This window comes from Xenia sp. Carnegie-2017, unplaced genomic scaffold (genome assembly GCF_021976095.1).
Source record: "Xenia sp. Carnegie-2017 unplaced genomic scaffold, XeniaSp_v1 HiC_scaffold_16, whole genome shotgun sequence".
Taxonomy (NCBI): domain Eukaryota; kingdom Metazoa; phylum Cnidaria; class Anthozoa; order Malacalcyonacea; family Xeniidae; genus Xenia; species Xenia sp. Carnegie-2017.
The window spans coordinates 8,044,665-8,066,562 of NW_025813469.1; the positions used below are offsets into that span (position 1 = coordinate 8,044,665).

At 35.1% G+C, this 21,898-nt stretch overlaps 1 protein-coding gene and 1 non-coding gene across 2 annotated transcripts; both read left to right on the top strand.

Moving 5' to 3' along the window:
* The first annotated feature begins 12,949 nt into the window (after positions 1-12,949).
* On the top strand, positions 12,950-13,113 carry LOC124437723. Its single transcript, XR_006945829.1, has one exon. It is a non-coding gene; the product is annotated as a U1 spliceosomal RNA (small nuclear RNA).
* Positions 13,114-13,940: 827 nt separating this feature from the next.
* On the top strand, positions 13,941-14,889 carry LOC124437041 (P2X purinoceptor 7-like). Its single transcript, XM_046987052.1, has 2 exons — positions 13,941-14,167; positions 14,355-14,889. Exons 1-2 carry the CDS (start codon positions 13,968-13,970, stop codon positions 14,770-14,772), a joined length of 618 nt encoding a protein of 205 aa, XP_046843008.1. The 5' UTR covers positions 13,941-13,967; the 3' UTR covers positions 14,773-14,889.
* The last annotated feature ends 7,009 nt before the right edge of the window (positions 14,890-21,898 follow it).

Sequence of the window (21,898 nt, forward strand, 5' to 3'; positions counted from 1 at the left end):
GATTGTGTAGAGAGTCTCATATGGAGACGTTCACCGTGTTCGACATGTGTATAGCTTACCTTTACGCGTTTAAGAAATGTAGTGACTTTACAATACAGTCCATACAATATATAACCGTACGCCCTGTGTCCCAAGTGCAATCAGTATGATTTCATTGTCCCCCAGCACTTGGAACATGGAAAACTCTTGGTTTTGCAAATATCACGCTTACACGATCTACAGGATTGTAAAAACGCTATAGGATAGCTTAATCAAGCGACAAAATGTGATTGGCTAGCAAAATAGCAGGCAATGGCATTTATTTTGTTAGCAAATTTCCACAAAATAACAGGCAATTTTGTCGAAATTTTTATGGAAGACGAAGTACGATTCGATGTTTGAAAACCGGGCTTTTTATTTCTTTTTGCTCAAATACGTTAACTGCCTTAACTACGTCTTCGTCAATATCTTTATTTCCATTCAGGGATGAATTTAGGTAAATATTCAATAAATTCGCCGTTTTTTGTCATTAAAAAACAAAATATTTTCTGTAACGTCAATTCTGTGCGTCTGTCCTCGTATACGTCATAGCTCTCAACCAATGAAATTGCCCAATAGTTACATTAGCACATTACGTAGTTGTTTTAGCATTACTTTTCAATCATAAATCGTAGAAAAAGTTACGATATGTATATTTTTAAAAAAGAGGAATACCAAAATAAACGAAAAGAAACTCTTTTTGCAACTAAATAAAATTATTTAAATTGTTGAAGCAGAAATTCACCTTGTTTATGTGACACAATGGATATTCTTTCAAAAAAGTATCATTATTCTAGAAAAAATGTTAAACCTCTGGCCACATATTAGAAGCAAAAGGAGCTTTTTGTGTTATGCAAAAGCCAAGAGAGAATAAACAGCACAATAAAGAGCGATAACATTATGAAACAAGCGAATTTGTGAAATGATCCAATCATTGAACTAATGCATATGAATTTATTTCTCAGAAAGGGCCTGACAAGGTTTATTTTTTTACCGAGTTCTACTCAGTGATTAATTAATGTTCTCATTTTTCTCCCTATTGCTGAAGAATATGTTTCTTTATGTATTTATGAAAACCGATAGATGGCCCCAGGTTAGTTACCTGCCCGAAAGTTAGAACGGACTGTGTAAAACTATGGTTTATAGAACATTTTCTTTTAAAAGAAGTGTTGTTCTTTTTACAATGAGTGCACACCAAAATGATACCGTTATTAGTCCCGATTATTTTTTCTTCGTTTATTGTGCTCATAAATCCTTTTTTGAATTTTTTAAAAGAAATGCCAGTCTTGATTTCAAGGTTACTAAGTCTTCTTGAAATAAACATATTTGTGTGGAATACTGACGCTTCTTGTTGTTTCTGATATGAACGGAGCGTATTTGATTACGTTATATGACTCGAATCCACTGAAGAATCTATCTTTTCGTTAATGACTTAGTGATCATTTAATTTCCGATGTATAATCGTTGAAATTTCAATGTCAAAACCTTTTTTATATTTAAAAACTTATATAAATCATGTTAGCAAACGGATCAGTAGATTTTGACATATCGGGAATTCTATTAACTGACTGACTGATAAGCGGTGTGCTTCGACTGGTTCAACCATCGAGTTTTATAACAATCGGAGGGGCTAGGTGGACTAGGGCTATGATGCCAAAAACATGGAGACCAATTGAATTAATTCCGCTGAAATGTTTGCTTTGCAGAAAAATAATATTCTCGACTTCCACCTGCTGCCTGTAGTAAAGTATATAGAATTCTATAAAAAAGCAGTATCTTTTTTTGGTATTTCTTTATAATGCCAAAACTTCAATCACTCAAATATTGGATATCGTAGTGTCCATAAGAAGGAACGTGTCACTTTCACAAATGAGATACTTGCTTCTTTTGTTTGTTCATCAAATATTCAAATTCGAAAGCAATTATACTTGAAAAGCCCTAAAAACAGTAAGATTGCTTTAAAATTGACTGGAATATCAACATACTAATGTTTTACTGTTTTGTTTATGAAACTCAACATACTTCTCAATATAATTGTTCAGATATGAAAACGTAGATTTCCCACATTTAACCAATCTAATGAAAAATAGTTTCCTTGATTCCAAAACGACATGCTCTTATTGCTTATTTGGTAGGGAGTATAAAGAAACGGAAGGTGTGTGTCAACCTAAATAATACTTCTGAATTAGAGCAGAGTTTACTTTGATGAATTTTTGGCAATATAAACAAAAGAGCTTTGCTAGTAAAGTGTTTCTGGAATATGGGGCAGTACCAGTACCATCACTATTTCATAGATGTGTATAAAGAAAATAGGTAATTGTTATTACAGCAAAATTATTAGGCTTACAGTCGTAAATGATTTATACTACAAAAATTTATGCAATATCATATATTCTCCCTTTTCTTACTGAGCACCTCATGTAGAGATGTCAAGGTGTATTTATCTATGGCTCAAACAAGATTGTTTGCCAAAAATTTCTAAGGGATGTTGATGCACGAAAAGCATTTTTCTGAGAATAATAATGTGTTTCTGGGTATGCAGATAAGTCTTGAAAGTTGGCAAAAGAACAAAGTATTTTTCGTGATCACTAGGTAAATTTTCTGATGATCATTATAATTTCTAAACTAAATTATTTCAGGTAAAATAGTTTTGATTATATGAAAATATATTTATCATAACCAGTAAGCATGACACGTGAAACAATTTTAACATTGATGTAATCATATGACTAAGGGCATGTCGGTTACATTGTGTTTTTGTTTGCAAATACAATGCCACTGCCAATTTCTATATAGCCCATCTTATGTAAACTTACAGAAGATAATAGTCTAGTAAAATGTCTAATAAACATTAATGGCATTAAGCTGTTCTTAATTGAAAATTTTTACTCTGATACTCTTTGCTTAATCTTTGTCAAAAAAAAGTCTTGAAATTTTTCTCAAAATGGGAATTTCCTTACACTGGAAGTGGCATTGGGTTAAGGTTTACATTATAATTGCATGGTTTGAAGTCTGAGCTTTTTTACGTCAATGAACTGTCCCTTGTTGTACCTCATTTTTAATTGAAATCATCCCATAAAAGTGTATGGGGTCTCTAAGTGGGTCTAGCTCTGACACCATGGCAAATATTTTTAGGGTAGGGACTATACCTGTTTTGGAATTGCATTATTGTAAAGTGACAAGCAAACGAGGTATAATATTTGGCAAAACATTCAAGTATTTTTCACTTAAAATTTTTTAAATAAAACGTAAGAAAATGTGCTGTTTTTTTGCAAAAACAATGCCTACAAAAAACAACTTGTATTGCTCTAAAATGTTGAAAAAGGCGCTTCAAAGGCTTTGAAATCATAACTTACTGGTAGAGTATGGCTCCTAACTCACACCTATGGCGTTCAATGACTGATGTGTGAAAAATCCTAGATCTGCCCCTGCTGTACCTGGACAAATAAGCTTGATGTTTAAATGACTTTATGCTCGCTCTTGTTGTATGCACCTACTAAAATTACGTTCGTTGATGAATGAATATCATGAATACAGTTTTTTAGCCTTTTATTTTTCTTAACAATAAAAATACTTGGTGTAAATTTTTTGTCGAAACTCGTAAAATAAGTGCCTCTCACGTTTATAAGCATTGCTTTTGTAGCGCTGCACTTATAATCAAGAAAATTGATAAGCTATGAGGCGCTAAAACGAGCAATCACGAAATTTGTAGCTCTTGATTAATTATTCATCATAATTGACCCGTAACTGCCATTGTATAGACAAAAATAAACATGGGAACTACGAAAGAAAAAATGTTCGCAGCGTTAAAGATGATTTTGTGACCGTAAAGCAATATACAGCAATAGAAAACATGGCAAGAGACACGGAAAAGGAATATATGTTTATAAAAACGGCAATTTTTAAGGCGGCGAGTGGAGAAAATTCAAAAAATATGGCTAAGGTATTTATACTTACTCAATTTCCCTATGAGATTGACTTTTTATTGGAATTAGAACATTTGGTTTTACATTTAGTCAAATTTTCTTCCCCAGGGAAACAGGGACTGCGAAATATGCGGAAATTACAAAGACCATTACCAGATATTTTGTTTGTAAAGTTTGACGCAATTCGCCCGAATGTACGTAGTATAAATACTGTCAGATTGATCGGGCAGGTCTAATATTTTTACTAGCCAGTCCAAATAATTCCAATAAGGGGATTCCAAAATAATTTGTATGTAAATCCCGCAGTCAAAATGGCAACCAAATAGCCTTCGATGTTTTAGTAATTTATTGACTGTCAAATGGAAATGAACGGCGTATTTGCAATGTATGCAATTTATACAAAGCATACGGAAACAACATTGGATAACATATTGTGCTCTATGAGCTCGTCAGTGAACAGCCTTCTCATCAGGAGCATATATTGAATGAGAATGTTACATATGTCTAATGAAAAGGCTGAGAATATGATGGTGCCTTAGAATATCTTAGAGTGATATTCGTAAAGATCATTTGCTCTACATTTCACCACTGCTTTTTATAAGTGTGATAAAATTATGAAATTCAGTGCTTCATAAAGTTAAGCAATTATAAAATATTACACCATACAATCAATTTATTTTCCAATATTCAATTAATATCTATTTACTGGGACAGTATTTTGCATTTTGATATTTATATGGAAGTCTTACAGTATGACTCAAATTTAATCTGCAATTGAGCTGGCTTAAAGTTTTAAAGCTCCTTGAAATAAGTAAAAAATCTGATTTAAAGCAAAGGTGATGTGACAATGTAACATTCCTGTGGTATGACTCAAATTTAATCTGCAATTGAGCTGGCTTAAAGTTTTAAAGCTCCTTGAAATAAGTAAAAAATCTGATTTAAAGCAAAGATGATGTGACAATGTAACATTCCTGTGTTGGATATTTATGAAAAAAAATTCAAATGCACATAAAGATGTAAACTCGTTAAATGAACAGTTACTTGGCATATTCTAAAAAGGCCGAACGAGTTGCTTTGTCTACTAGTAAGGAAGGAGTAATTAATATACCTAAATTCTTACAATATAGTATCTTCAGAAATGTGACCAGGGATATACCGGGCGGGAAGCGAATTCTTAAGATAAATATCAAAGGCCAGCAAAGTGCTATTAAAAGAGCCATTTATTACAAATATAGCATAAAAAAAGAAATATTTACTTAGAAGCGTAACGTTTCGTCTTGACTCTCAAGACATCGTCAGACAGTATTAAATTACAAGTATAGAAGGATATGTATATAATAGCTATTTACATAATGTTAAATTACATGGTGGGATGAAAACGTGAAAGTAAATATGGGATAAAATGGTATGACGTGGGATGAGTAGAAACACGAAAGAAACAAAAAAAACACACTGCCATAAATTACGCAGACATAGGGATAGACGAAATTCGATTAAAGCAACTGAAGGACAATGGACTTTCCTTCGACGTTAAGAGATAGTTTCATTTTGTTGATTAAGAGGCTTTCGTGAATAAGAAGCTCATGTCAGTCTGAGCATGACGAAAGTGTTTCAAAATCATAGAAGGTGGTGGTGTGTCCTGTTTTTTTTATAATGTGAGAGTATGAAGGAATGATTGGGATGTTTAGAAGGCTTACCAGTCAAAGGGGTGAAGACCAAATTTTTCCAGCTCCGCTGTTAGTTAGAACTGGAATTTCACCCAAATCGTGTGTCGAAAAAAAGCTAAAATGTTATAATGTCTCTACAAGGTGATCTCACCATAGCTAAATATTTTTCAGGTGTAACAGCCAAGGATGGATATAGGATTTTTCAAACATCAGTCATAGTAAGCCCTCAGAAATGCAATTTTTAGCGATTTAGAGCAATGCAAATGTTTTTTGTAGGCATCGTTTATGCTTAAAAAGAAAACATTTTGCCAACGTTTCTTTAAAAAATCTGTAAAAATGAATACGTGACTACTTTTCCAAATGTAAATGATCATTTTTACGCCTATGAAGATAAAATTTGCTTTACAGCAGTGCTGTTCAAAAAAGGTATAGTATTTAGAAATTTTTACCAAGTTGTCAGGCAAAGAACCCTATAAAATATATCAAAACAAATATAAAACAAAAAAAAAGATATATTTCATAAAAGAGATATATTTACTATACAATACATAACATTTTTTAATGATGAAAGTCCAAAATCCAATTTACTGATGATACAAATTGCTTAGCTTTAATACATGATCGACAAGAAAGAATCACAAATATGACTCAAACTTTTAACCAAATTTATCGTCCCAAAACCAATTAATCCAATATTTTATTTGAACACAAACCCATATAAATGAATTTTGGAGAAGTTGGTAAGTCACACATTGTAAATTCTGTATTCATAAAAGTCCAAAGTCCAGTTTATTGATGATACAAATCGCTTCACTTTGAAACATTTACTGATGGTATTACTTTGAGTTATTTCTTAAAAAACGACTTTAAACGACTGCAAACATTAACATATTCATCTTGTTTTGCCATTAACGTTAAATAAAAAGAATAGGGGACATATGCAGCTTCACCTATAATCGACTTAAATGGAAATTGATAAAGTTCTTGTTCTTTTTCTTCATAATTTAGTTGATTCCACTGGTTCTTTCTTTTCGATTTTGCATCAAATGAACAATATTTCCTCTCCAAAGAAATTCATTTACTTAGTATTTTTTTTGCATTAGGATATTTCTTAGAGTGTTTTTCAACATAGTTAAAACAGTTCAGTGGCTTATTATTTTGCTTTGTATTGCGTCTTGATGCATTTATCAGTTTCTTTGACATCATAAAAGTAATACCATGAAAACAAACCTCACATTATAATGGCAGATTGGCTTCCCTACAATGATATTAAGGACTTATATGCTACATATTTTAGTAAATAAATAGAAAAAATTAACATTTCTTATCTTTTATTTTAAAAAATCTTATTTCTTATATTTATACAGAAATTCTAATTTCTTACTTTTTTAATCATATTTCTTATTTTTTTGTTTTACGACCACACATTTGACTGGACAAAAACATAACTTCTTGGACGCGCACAGACAAAACACGCACGACAATTCAAAGAGGCATGGTACAGCAATGACAACAACACAATAAACAGACATATTGACATCCCCATAATCTATTTACAACTAAAGACAAAACCAAAACAACAAACTAATAACACAACGACTAACATAAAACACTCAAATTTCATTAACGCAATCCATACACCCGAAACCATGACAACGCATCTTATACCATCCAATAATATCAACTCAACTACTAACCAACCAATCAGAAGCTCCAAACGCCTACAAAATCTTTGTAAATACTATATTCGCACATTCTGACGAAGGCTCGAAGCATCGACTTGAAAGCTTAATAAAAATTTAAAACAAATCCAAAGAATCCTTGTCGTTATCATAATATGCCTGGGTTACCAATTTTCAAATATATTAAATCGACATATGGGATAGCTACTCTCAGAATAACGAGAAAGTGGAATAACGCAAAGAAAGATCCACGTTGGAGCAACTACACTTCTTACACAACTGCAAACAACAGCGAATCCTACCGAACAGTATCAACTACCAACCACCAACAAAAACGAATTATGCCCAACAAGAAAATATCAAACAAACCACTCACCGTACAGCAGACTAAAATTTTAAGCAAAGGCTTAAATTACAACATCAAAGATGCCAACAAACTTGACTTCGTTGCCGATCTAGGATACACACTGAAATTCACCAAATTAAGTGATGAAATCAAAGACGACATTCGCCACAAAGTAACGACAAACCTCTGCCTCAAAAGACCAGTGACACTTAACAACGAAGAACAAAAAGCTATCAGAAACTTACGAAACGACGAAGACATAGTCATACTACCAGCCGACAAAGGACGCAAAACTGTAATCATGGACAAGTCAGACTACATCAACAAAGCGAAGAACCTCTTAGAAGACACCAACTCGTATGAGCCTCTACAAACAGACCCCAACAAAACCATTACCAACCGCATCAACAAGAAATTAAAACAACTAAAAGACGAAAGGAAACTTAACGAAACCATTTACAAAAGAATCCGACCCAACGATTCCTCCACCGCCAAATTCTATGGACTACCAAAGATTCACAAAGAAAACAACCCGCTACGACCAATTGTATCTTATCCTGGATCTCCCACGTATGAACTATCAAAATATCTTTCTAATATTCTGCAACCGCTAGTCAAATCATCACATCACACTATCAAAAATGCCACAACTTTCCTCACCAATATTAAAAATATGTTGGTAAATGATGATCGTCCAGGTTAATAAAGTCCTGAGAAGGACTGTTTTTGTTGTTGTTGACTGACCTTTCGACAACCTTAGCGGTAGTCATCTTCAGAGTCAAATGAGGAGTAAACGTCAGGTTAGCCGTATTTGTTGTCTGGTTCTTACGTCATTGTATTGTGTGTACAGGAAATGTGCAGGAAATGTGTATTGTCATTGTGGATTAGTGTGAAGTGAAAAATTTTATTTTTAGTTGTGATGTGTGATTTAGGTGTGACGTTTTTAGATGTAGTGTGTGGGTGTCAATTGTGTATTGTCATTGTGATATAGTTTGAAGTGTAATGTTTTTAGTTGATCGTTTGTTTGTATTGTGAATAAGTCGTTTGTAAGGTGCCGGTAATTGCTGTGATCTATTCAGGGGGGTTTGTTTCAAGTTGGTATACCAACTTTGTAAAGTAAGCCGTTGTCTATAGTCAGTACTGTAAGTGATGCATTTTGCCGAGTCCCAGTCAATGTTGTGCTTTGTGATTCGGTGATGTTCGGCAATGTGATTAGTTTTGTCTTGTTTCTTAGTAGCTCGTTTGTGCTCAGTTAGTCTTATGTTTAAGTTCCTGCCAGTTTCCCCGATATAGGAGGCGTGGCAGTCGGAGCAGTTTATTTTGCAAACTGCACCTTGTCGTTCGTTGGGTTGTTCTTTGTCCTTTATGTTCGTTCGTACTTGTCGTAACGTTGTGATTGGTTTATGTGCGACACGTATGTTGTATGGTCGTAAGATACGCGAGATAGTCTCAGACGTACCTTTGATGTAAGGTATCGTTGCTGTTGTCACTGAGTTGTTCGTTTCGTTGGGTTCGTTGGGTTTGTAAGTGTTGCGTTTGATAAAGTCAGAGTTATAGTTGTTTTGTCAAAACACGTTTGAGATAGTTGTTTTCGTTTTGTAGAGCGTCCGGTGAATCACATATGATTTGTGCACGTCTTGTTAATGTTCTGATTGTGGTGGCTTTGTGTGATGTAGGGTTGTAAGATGATTGGTTTAGTAGTCGGTCAGTATGTGTTGGCTTGCGATAAACTGTTGTTCCTAGTTTTTGATTGTCATGTTTTACCAAACAGTCGAGAAAAGGAAGAGTTCCGTTTTCTTCGACATCTTTGGTAAATTGTATGTGGCTGTTCTGTTTGTTGATGTGAGTATGGAAGTCATCAATCTCGTCTGCATGTAGTGCTGTGATTGTGTCATCTACGTAGCGAAACCAAAAAGGTAGTGCATGTTTGTAAGTCATGAGGGCCCGTTCCTCTATAGATTGCATTACAATTTCAGCAACTACAACAGAAAAGGGCGAGCCCATTGCTGTCCCATCTAATTGTTTGTAGTGTGTTCCTTTGTATTGGAAATAGGTCGAGGTGAGGCAGAGCTCTAGTAACTCCATAATGTCTTCTGTAGGTAATGGCAGTACGTCCGTGGTGTTTGTAATGAGGGTTTTTGTACAAGTAAGTGCCAGATTAAGTGGAATACTGGTGAACAGTGATTTCACATCAAAAGACACTAGTATATAGTTGTCCGGTATTTGTATAGTGCACAGTTTTTTAATGAAAGTTTCAGTGGATTGTAGCTTGTGTTTTGATTTGTTTGTAAGTGGTTGCAGTATGTTAGTCAAGTACTTTGAAAGTTCGTAAGTAGGCGAACCACAGATTGATACAATTGGTCGCATGGGTATTTGTGGTTTGTGAAGTTTTGGTAGTCCGTATAGTCTGGGTGGTCGTGGTACTGAACATCTGAGTCGATAGTAAATACGTTCAGATATAATGTTAGATTTTCTCATAGATAAGATCTTGCTGTTAAGTTTGCGTACTAGTGATGGTGTTGGGTGTCGTTTGAGTTGTTCGTACGTTTGTCTGTCGTTAACAAGTGCGTCCATTTTGTTAAAGTAATCATTCCTGTCCATGACCACAGTCACGCGTCCTTTGTCTGCTGGTAAAATGACGATGTTGTTGTCGTGTTTTAGTCGTTTGAATGCTTGTTGTTCGTCTTTTGTCAAGTTGTTGTCACGTATAGAGGACGATTGTAAAGTGGAGGCTATCCTGCTTCTGATCTCGTCTGTGGTTGTCTCTGACAAGTCTCTTTGATACGCTAGGACAGCCTCGACACCTGATACTATCGTCTCAGTCGGGATTTGTCTATCGTCTCAGTCGGGATTTGTCTAGATTTGAATATTAAAAATGTAAAACTAAAACCAGACGAAATCATGATATCTTACGATGTGTCACTTTTTATATCCATACCACTAAACATAGCCAAAAAAGTCACAAACGAACTACTTACTAACAACAATTCATGGAAAATCACAACCGAACTAGACCAAGACGATATCATCAACCCGCTCGAGCTCTGCCTCTCCAATGAATTCACTTTCCAAAATTCATATTACTGACAAATTTCAGGAACACCATTGGGTTCTTTTTTATCCACCTTCCTTGATGAAGCTGTTATGCAACACCTTGAAAAGCAGTCAGACACCAACAACACACACATCAGACTATGGAGAAGATTTGTTGACGACATCTTTGCTATCGTCGAAAAAGACAAAACAGAACACATTCTACACACAATAAACAACACCACACAGAACATAACCTTCACCATGGAGAAAGAACAGAGCAAATAACTTACCTTCCTAGATATTTTACTTACCAGATCACATGACGGCACATTAAACACACAAGTATTCCGCAAAAATACACACAAAGACCAAATACTCAACTTCAATAGCAATCACCCAACACAACACAAAATTAGTTGCATACGAACTATCTTTAACAGGATTAAAACACACTGCAATACAGAACAAGCCAAGAAGAATGAACGCAACTACTTATACTCTACATTTAAAAACAACAATTACACACGAAACTTTATCAACAATGTACTAAACAAAATACACAACAAACCACAAACTGAAAAAACTTACGAAGATACAGACGAACCAGTAAAAATAGTGACATTACCATATATAAACGGAACATCAGAAATGACATCAAGACTACTCCGACTATTCAAAATAAACATCTTACATAAACCAACACACAAACTCAAATCATACTTCACTAAACATAAAGACCGAACAACGACATTTGACACAACCAACGCGGTCTACATGATACAATGTAAAGATTGTCCCAAACAGTACATAGGACAAACATACAAGAAAATTGAAACAAGACTCACTGAACAAAAGAATGCCATCAAACGACGCGAGCCAAAATCACTACAAGCAGAACATACCTGCGATACCGACCACACATTTGACTGGACAAAAACATAACTTCTTGGACGCGCACAGACAAAACACGCACGAGAATTCAAAGAGGCATGGTACAGCAAAGACAACAACACAATAAACAGACATATTGACATCCCCATCATCTATTCACAACTAAAGACAAAACCAAAACAACAAACTAATAACACAACGACTAAAATAAAACACTCAAATTTCATTAACGCAATCCATACACCCGAAACCATGACAATGCATCTTACACCATCCAATAATATCAACTCAACTACTAACCAACCAATCAGACGCTCCAAACGTCTAAAAATCCTTGTAAATAATATATTTGCACATTCTGACGTAGGCTTGAAGCACCGAGTTCATAGCTTAATAAAAATTTAAAACAAATCCAGAGAATCCTTATCATTATCATAATATGCCTGGGTTACCAATTTTCAAATATATATATATATATATATATATATATATTATATATTCCATATATATATATATATATATTATATATTATATATTATATATATATATATATACAAAGTGTATAACAATGTGCCCTCCGGCTATCGCCATAGTAAAATGGTGACTCCTGCACTTGGGACACAGGATGTACGGTTACACATTGTATAACCGGGACACAGGATGTATGGTTACACATTATATATATATATATAGCACATGCTTTTCTATTCATTTAAAACAAACTTAAAACAAATCCAGAGAATCGTTTACATTATGATATATATATATATATATATATATATATATATATAGGAAGTTTTGTTTATTTGAATCTCCGTAAGTACAGTGCTCGATGCTTAAGAGCAGAGCGTAAATATTGATGAGAAAAAGAAAATACACAAAAACTACAATTTCATCCCTGAAGAGTGAGAAATCACGAAACAGGCTTGTCGGGATGAAATTGTAGTTTTGTGTATTTTCTCATCAATATATATATATATATATATATATATATATATATATATATATATATATATATATATATACAAAGTGTATAACAATGTGCCCTCCCGGCTATCACCATAGTAAAATGGTGACTCCTGCACTTGGGACACAGGACGTACGGTTACACATTGTATGGATTGTATTGTAGAGTCACCAGAGCGCTCAAACCAATATAGGTGAGCAATGCATAAAGCCAATGCGGTGAACGTCTCTTTATGAGACTCTCTACACAATCCGAGAGCGCTCAAACTGCGCAAGCGCAGCGAGCGTAATATACAAAGTGTATAACATGTGCAAAAAGTAGAGAAAAAGTAGTGAAAAAGTAAAGGGAGGGGGTGCAACCGTGTCGCACCGAGCGTACGTTCGCGTAAAAGTATGCTCGCCGTGCGTCGTTCGAGCATACTTACCTGACGCGAGAGGCACCTTGATCAGCTAGGAGGTCCTCTCAGGATGAGGCCCTTTCATTGCACTTCGACTGGGTTGACTCCTGCGATAACCCCTAACGTGGGTAACTCGAGCGTATAATTTCTGGTAGTGGGGACCTGCGTTCGCGCTCGTCCCCTTCGTTTCTCATAGAAACAACGAATAAAATAGAACACAATAAAACACAGTAGAACACAATAGAGAAGAGGGCCTTTCGTCAATTGTGTATGCCACGCTTTGGGACATATATAAATTCGTTGTTCGTTCGGGGTTAGGTTGCATGCTGCCAAATTTTTTACTGACCTATCCCAAAATGCATAGCGAGATGCAGGAGAAATATATATATATATGATAATGAAGTTATATATATGATAGGAAGTTCATAACCGGGACACAGGAAGTATGGTTACACATTATATATATATATAGCACATGCTTTTCTATTCATTTAAAACAAACTTAAAACAAATCCAGAGAATCGTTTACATTATCATATATATATATATATGTATATATATATATATATGATAATGAAGTTATATATATGATAGGAAGTTCATAATTTATGATTTTCCGTATAAAACAGTGCTCGGTGCCCGAGAGCAGAGCGTAAATATTGATAAGAAGAGGAAAATACACAAAAACTACAATTTCATCCCGACAAGCCTGTTTCGTGATTGCTCACTCTTCAGGGGATTTAATGAATAAAATACTTAAAGGGGAAATCCACCCAAAAATAATGTTGGTCTTAAAAGTTCCATTTTTATGCAAAGGTTACTATATTTTGAAATTTTTACATCAGCTATTTTATTTTTGACAAAATCGCGTCTTCAAGTGCGCTATTTGAGCTGTTTTGAGGCTTAGCAGCGTGGGCACAGAAAGCGTCAGCTGAAATTCTTTTGACGTCATATCGTCAAACCGATTTGGAGTTGTGTTTACAACAAAGTAAAATAATTACGCACAGCCTAGCACAAAAACAAAACAATCGCTTATAATGGCTTTTTTGGAAGAACCTCGGCCTAATTCATCAATCGATAGTGAAATGGAAGACAATCCAACAAACAATATTCGGCCATATCAGTTTGAGCCCGAATGGCCAGCTGATGAACACGAAGCAGCTCACCAGTTTGAGGATAACGAAGAAGAGGAATTTTTGTATATTGACGATGAATCTCGGCGCGACAATCTTGAATGGTGGGTAGTAAAATGTTCTATTATTCTAGACCATTGTTTCTATCTCAAAAGTACGTTTTCAGTTTTTGAAGTTGACCACGTCTTCACACACGTAATACTTTAGATTTTAAAGTTTTCATTGTAAGATACAATTTTTATTGAAGTTTTGACATTTACTTTTCAAGATCCTTTCTTTTAACATATTCAGGTGTCAATGTGGTAACTGCCAAATAATGGATAATAACGAGGAATGTTTATGCTGCAAAGAGATTTCCAATATTTGTGACAAAAATTTAGAGGCAGTAGAAACGAATGAGACCACCGAAGTCCCTTTGTGCATTACACAACATCCTGCTTTTGAGCCTGTTTGTCTTAACAGGTGGGTTTTACAAACAGCTTGGTACCAGTTCAAGCAGCAATATGAGGTAGCATATGATGGGCCTGAAGAAAAACTGTACCGCCATATTGCATATAGACAGATGGCAAGGTGGTGCTGGGGTGTCTTGGGTAGAGAAGTGAGAGTCATCTTGCCATCATGTGCAGTTACTCGCATTAGAGAAACATTTCCTCCACCTGGCCTTGCAGAGGAATTTCAATTTGAAGGCTTTCACTATGTTGATGAATGAAGTATTTTATTATGATATAGGTATACCCGTTACAATTACTTTGTATGTCAATATTAAACGGGCATAGCCAGCTCATTTATAGGTCATGCTATGCACATTTATTATTATTAATTTATTGCAAAAAAAACAGATTTACAAAGAAATGATTATAAATGTGGCTTGGCTATTACACTGATTATAATATAACTATAATTAATTACATGAATAGTTTGTGTAATGCAGTGGTGAAACTAGCTATAGCAAATGGTTTTGCTATGTTAATATTTAAGAATGAACATTTTTTAAGTAGTACAAAAGTTGTCTTCACTGATTCAACGTCATATTATATGGGTATGGCAAAACCTATTGCCATAGCTAACATCACCACTGACATTTTATGCAAATCTAGACTGATGTTCCTTTACAAGTACTTCTTTCCTTAGTGGACATGATTTAGAAATGTTCTTTGGAAGATTCTCGCCATGATGTACAAGTTCAATCTCCTCAGTTTTGCATGCATTCACAACCTCCGCAAGTAGTTTATCAATGTACTGGTACTCTTTCTTTTCTTTCATTGCTTTTACAACCCATTGCTTTGTGTTTTAGCAAAAATCATTTTGTAACGGTCTTGCCCTTTGTTTGTCCCTGACTTAATGACTGCTTTATCACGTTTAATATTGTTGTTGTGATCTAATGCTGCTAACTGAGTGCGGGCTACAATCCCTGGAAATAAAAATGCTCTCGCTTTGGGCAATATTTCAGTAAAAGGGAATGGTAAACCTCCAACTCTCCTGTGTGACAAAACTCAGATAGCTTCCGCAGGTCTTTTAGAAGCCTCTTGTCACATATCACCTTCTCTGCAGCGATATATGCTTGTGAAGTAGGAGATTACCACTTCTTCTGCTTTGTTTCTTTTTCTGTTAATTGTTGGTGGCAACATTGATGAAAATATGTGTTCCCCTTCCAGAAATGCTTGTTGGAAATGTGGTTAAGGACAGACTTCCATTTTCCCACCAATTCTTCGGCATTCTTGTTACAACTTGCAGAGCACCACCAAAAAGGATTAGAAATGGACTTAATCCAATGGGTCAAGTCATCATTTCCCTTAATGTTAACCTTCTTTGTTAGTTTTATTGTGACAGATTTAGACAAATGCCACACATCATATTGGTGATCAATATGAGGGTGTTTGTTTTTCATAGCACTGGCTATTTTTACAATGGTTTTATGTAGGATTATTTTCTAACCGTAATGAGTTACACAACTATGTTTATTATTATTCAATGTTTATTAAGGGCAATAGATTGGTTTCACATCAGTGGAAACTGTTGTTAAGGTTGAATTCGGAGGACAAGCAAACGGCATTACGCACAGTTTCCACACAAAGAAACCTTCGTATTTTTTAAAAAATAATATTAATCGACATTCAAGTTCTATATGTAGTGCGGAAACTGTGCGATAATGGCCAGCTCAATACTTGCATATAAGCTATAAAAGTTGCTTGTGTATATACCTACGAATAAAAAATTCTGACGTTTCAAAAAGAAACATTTTGTGATTAGGAGAAGCATTTTGACGCAAGTTTATTATGACTGTGCAATGACTTTACATAAAGCTTTGAGGAGCAATTGACGATATCACGTCAATACAAGCCGCTGACAAATTTCTTCTCCCACGCACCGGATGCCCTAGCTGCAGCATTTCAACTCATTTTTTGTGAAAATATTGAATCAAACAAACAAAAAAATTGCCGCATATTTATTTCCATGGGACAGACAAAGTTTTAAGACCAACATTATTTTTGGGTGGAGTTCCCCTTTAAATGCTTAAAATATATATACAAGATGACGGAAGTTAGTATATTAATCAAGGTGTATAGTTTCAAGTAAGATGACGGAAGTTAGAGTATTAATTAAGGTGTATGGTTACAAATTACATAGGTGTATTTTGGATCTATGGCAACAAGACGAAACAAGTTCGTTGCGTTTATTGAGGGATGATTTGGATTGTTGGTAGAGGATGAAGAATTTTTCTTTGAGGCAAAGGTTGCATCTTTTCCTGGTGCTGTTGTATGGTTTGCTGTGTGTGATGATGTTCCATGAGATGTCGTGGTCGATATTGCTGTCTTTAAGGGTCCAAATGTGCTTACTGAGCTCGGTCGAGTTTCGTAGTTTTTTGTGGTGGAAAGAGGCAGTGTGATTTCTATGTCTAGTCTTAAATTCGTTTTCTGTAAGTCCAATGTACGTCTCAGTTGTGTTATTGTCTTTGCGTTTTACGGTAGCTAGGTAAACAACGGATGACTGCAGGCAGTTTCCGTTAAGTGGGCAGTTTTGTTTTTGTCGGCAGTTGCATGTTTTTGTAAGTGTCTTTTTGTTCGCGGTGTTGTCGTTAGTTTTGTCTGATGTTCTCAGTATATGTTTGTTATGGTTGTTGATTATTTGTTCGATATTGTTCATGCAGCTGTAGCTGAGTTTGATGGTGTTACGGTTGAATATTTTCCTGAGTTTATGGTCTATGGGGAAGTGTTTGTCGATTAATGAAAGGAATTTGTGGCCAATGTTCGTGTAGACGTTTTGCTGAATAGAGGGTTGTACCAAAGTATATTTTGTCGAAGTCTGTTTTCCGTTTGGTAGTAGCGTCTGAGTCGAATTTTAGTGTGTATCGGTATCCGTTTTCGTCGAGTGCTTTTTGGTATGGTGCAGTTATTTGGTCAAATGATGCTTTGTCGGATGATAGTGAAGATAGACGTTTGTTGATGGCGTCGGGTATGTTCTTCGTTATGGTTGGTGGATGGTTGCTTTTGCTGTGGACGTATTGCAGAGAAGTGTTGGGTTTTGTGTAAGGGCGATATGAAAAATTGTTAAGATTGAAGGTGATGTCAAGGAAGTCGATGATTTTTTTGTTTGTTTCAATAGTTATGCGTAGTCCATTGTTGTTGAATATCCGGCATATTTCCTTTTTAATGTTCTCTGTTTCTCGTGGTGTGGTGTTTGAAATGGCAAGTCCGTCGTCTCGATAAAGTCCTATGTCTGTTGTGATGTTTTTTAGTTGAGAAAGGAGGTAGCTTGCTACGAGTTCGCATGTCTCAGCTCCGTCGAAGCTACCCATTGGTACGTCGAATGTTGAGTTATATTTCTTTTGCCAGGGTTGTTGGTTGTGTATAAGGAATGAATTCTTAGCGTGTATAATGATGTTTTTTTCGGCGTTTGTGATGTTGTCGTAGGTTGAGGCAAAATCCAGTGCTTTGTTTAGTAGGTCTTGATTAATGGATGGATAAAAGTCTACGATGTCGAAGGATATGAAGGTGACGTTTTTTTTGTGTTTGATAGATTTGAACCACTGGATCACAGATGATGAGTTTTTCCATTGGTTGTATGAGGTTGTTTTTACGATGTTGCTGTTAATTCTGTCCAGTATTTTCTTGCTGATTTTACCAACTTCAGATTTGTTGGGTTGATAAATCGGCAGGTTGGTTTATTCGTAAAGTTTGGTTTATGGTCTTTGAGTGTTATGAATGAATTTTTATGGGCAGTGGCTTCTACTCTGTCAGATATACCCAGTCGTGATGTGATATTTTTGTCTTCGGTGTGGATGGCTTTTATTGTGTCGGCGTTTGATTTCTTGTATGATTTTGTTATTTTTGATTTTGTATTGATTTTGTTATTTTGATCCTATTACGCTCCAAGATAAATTTTTGTTGAGCACTCTACGATAATCCGCAATGGAGAAATTCAACTTCAACTACTGCATCAAGAACATTCCTCTACAAACACCGAATGAGTACTTACAACGACTTATTGAAAAGTCTGAGACCTCCCTTCGTAATATGCGCTGGAAAGCTTACTTCTTCCTTAACCCGAATACTACCATCGATTATAAAGATACCTATGGCTTCAAGAGTACTAAAAACCCTCCACCTATCGACGACCTAAAAGATTTCGAGAAGGACATGACGAAAATGATACAATCGATAAAGTTTAAAGACGTGAACAGCACAATCTTAACAAAATGAAAGACCACACCACTACCATGAAACACGAAACGAAGCTACTAATCACTGCTGACAAAACAACAAATTTCTACAAACTAGACAAGCCAGCATACTACGACCTCCTTGAACAAAACATCACAAATCATACAAGAAATCAAACGCCGAAACAATAAAAGCCACCCACACCGAAGACAAAAATATCACATCACGACTGGGTATATCTGACAGAATAGAAGCCACTGCCCATAAAAATGCATTCATAACACTCAAAGACCATAAACCAAACTTTACGAATAAACCAACCTGCCGATTTATCAACCCAACAAATCTGAAGTTGGTAAAATCAGCAAGAAAATACTGGACAGAATTAACAGCAACATCGTAAAAACAACCTCATACAACCAATGGAAAAACTCATTATCTGTGATCCAGTGGTTCAAATCTATCAAACACAAAAAAATCGTCACCTTCATATCCTTCGACATCGTAGACTTTTATCCATCCATTAATCAAGACCTACTAAACAAAGCACTGGATTTTGCCTCAACCTACGACAACATCACAAACGCCGAAAAAAACATCATTATACACGCTAAGAATTCATTCCTTATACACAACCAACAACCCTGGCAAAAGAAATATAACTCAACATTCGACGTACCATTGGGTAGCTTCGACGGAGCTGAGACATGCGAACTCGTAGGAAGCTACCTCCTTTCTCAACTAAAAAACATCACAACAGACATAGGACTTTATCGAGACGACGGACTTGCCATTTCAAACACCACACCACGAGAAACAGAGAACATTAAAAAGGAAATATGCCGGATATTCAACAACAATGGACTACGCATAACTATTGAAACAAACAAAAAAATCATCGACTTCCTTGACATCACCTTCAATCTTAACAATTTTTCATATCGCCCTTACACAAAACCCAACACTTCTCTGCAATACATCCACAGCGAAAGCAACCATCCACCAACCATAAGGAAGAACATACCCGACGCCATCAACAAACGTCTATCTTCACTATCATCCGACAAAGCATCATTTGACCAAATAACTGCACTATACCAAAAAGCACTCGACGAAAACAGATACCGATACACACTAAAATTCGACTCAGACGCTACTATCAAACGGAAAAACAGACTTCGACAAAATATACTTTGGTACAACCCTCTATTCAGCAAAAACGTCTACACGAACATTGGCCACAAATTCCTTTCATTAATCGACAAACACTTCCCCATGGACCATAAACTCAGGAAAATATTCAACCGTAACACCATCAAACTCAGCTACAGCTGCATGAACAATATCGAACAAAGAATCAACAACCATAACAAACATATACTGAGAACATCAGACAAAACTAACGACAACACCGCGAACAAAAGACACTTACAAAACATGCAACTGCCGACAAAACAAAACTGCCCTTAACGGAAACTTCCTGCAGTCATCCGTTGTTTACCAAGCTACCGTAAAACGCAAAGACAATAACACAACTGAGACGTACATTGGACTTACAGAAAACGAATTTAAGACTAGACATAGAAATCACACTGCCTCTTTCCACCACAAAAAACTACGAAACTCGACCGAGCTCAGTAAGCACATTTGGACCCTTAAAGACAGCAATATCGACCACGACATCTCATGGAACATCATCACACACAGCAAACCATACAACAGCACCAGTAAAAGATGCAAACTTTGCCTCAAAGAAAAATTCTTCATCCTCTACCAACAATCCAAATCATCCCTCAATAAACGCAACGAACTTGTTTCCTCTTGTCGCCATAGATCCAAAATACACCTATGTAATTTATAACCATACACCTTAATTAATACTCTAACTTCCGTCATCTAACTTGAAACTATACACCTTGATTAATACACTAACTTCCGTCATCTTGTATATATATTTTAAGCATTTAAGTATTTTATTCATTAAATCCCCTGAAGAGTGAGCAATCACGAAACAGGTTTGTCGGGATGAAATTGTAGTTTTGTGTTTTTTCTTCTTCTATATATATATATATATATATATATATATATATATATATAACGTCATTTCTGGTAATATAGCTCCTTGCTGCAAAATAATTATTGTCTTAATTGCTGAAATTTCGACAAAAATGTTGCTCTCTTCTAATGCAAGTTTAAGATGGAAAAAGTAATGGAAATACTGTTGCAGTCTTCAGATGTATAAATAATGATGTAGTATGCATTACAACTCAACTTTGAAATCTGATTGACATTTGAGTGCTAAATGTATAGCATCATTAGTGCTGATGATAATGGCCAATTGGTGTAATAGAACTATATTCGTAACTGATGATGATGAAACCGGGAATAAAGTGTTTCTGTCTTCAGATGTCATTTTGAATTGGAAAAAGCAGTGTGGGGTTTTTGAAGTTAATGATTAATGTCAAGAAATTACTTTAAGCATGATTTTCGAGGCATATGAAAATAAATATATCTCGGAACGAAAATCTTTTATTGAAGCATTTACTAAAGTATTAAAAAAATATTTGGAAGAAATGAAACTACTTATGAACAGTAATGTTGAAAAAATAATTTTTTTTTAGCTGAATAGCTTAAACATGTGTGTATATTGAACTTACCCTTTCCAAAAATCAGTTTGATGGAAAAATGTCTAGGATACAGAAATATCAATGTATGTTTACAAAATGTATACACTCTAAAAAAAGCTGTTCTTTTTATTTTAAATGTTGTGAAAGATTTTACCCATGTCATCATTGTCATAATAAAGATCATTTTTGCATTAAAAAATTCAATCCAAAAGATATTATTCCTGGATAATTTGTAATTATTGTGGATTTGAGCACGGATTTCGACAGCATTGTATCAACTGTAAGAAAATATTGGCTGACTGTTTTTGCAACGAATGTAATGTTTACGATGATTATTCGAAAGATTCTTATCATTGTGTAAAATGTGGTATTTGTAGATTTAAATTACATATATCATTTCATTGTGATACTTGTGGATTGTGTTTTGAAAAGGAAAAAGGAAAAAATCAATATCATGTATGCAAAAAAAGATACTGCACACGATAAATGTATGATATGTTTGGAAGATACATTAAATGGATTTGGAATGTTAAAATGTGGACATAAA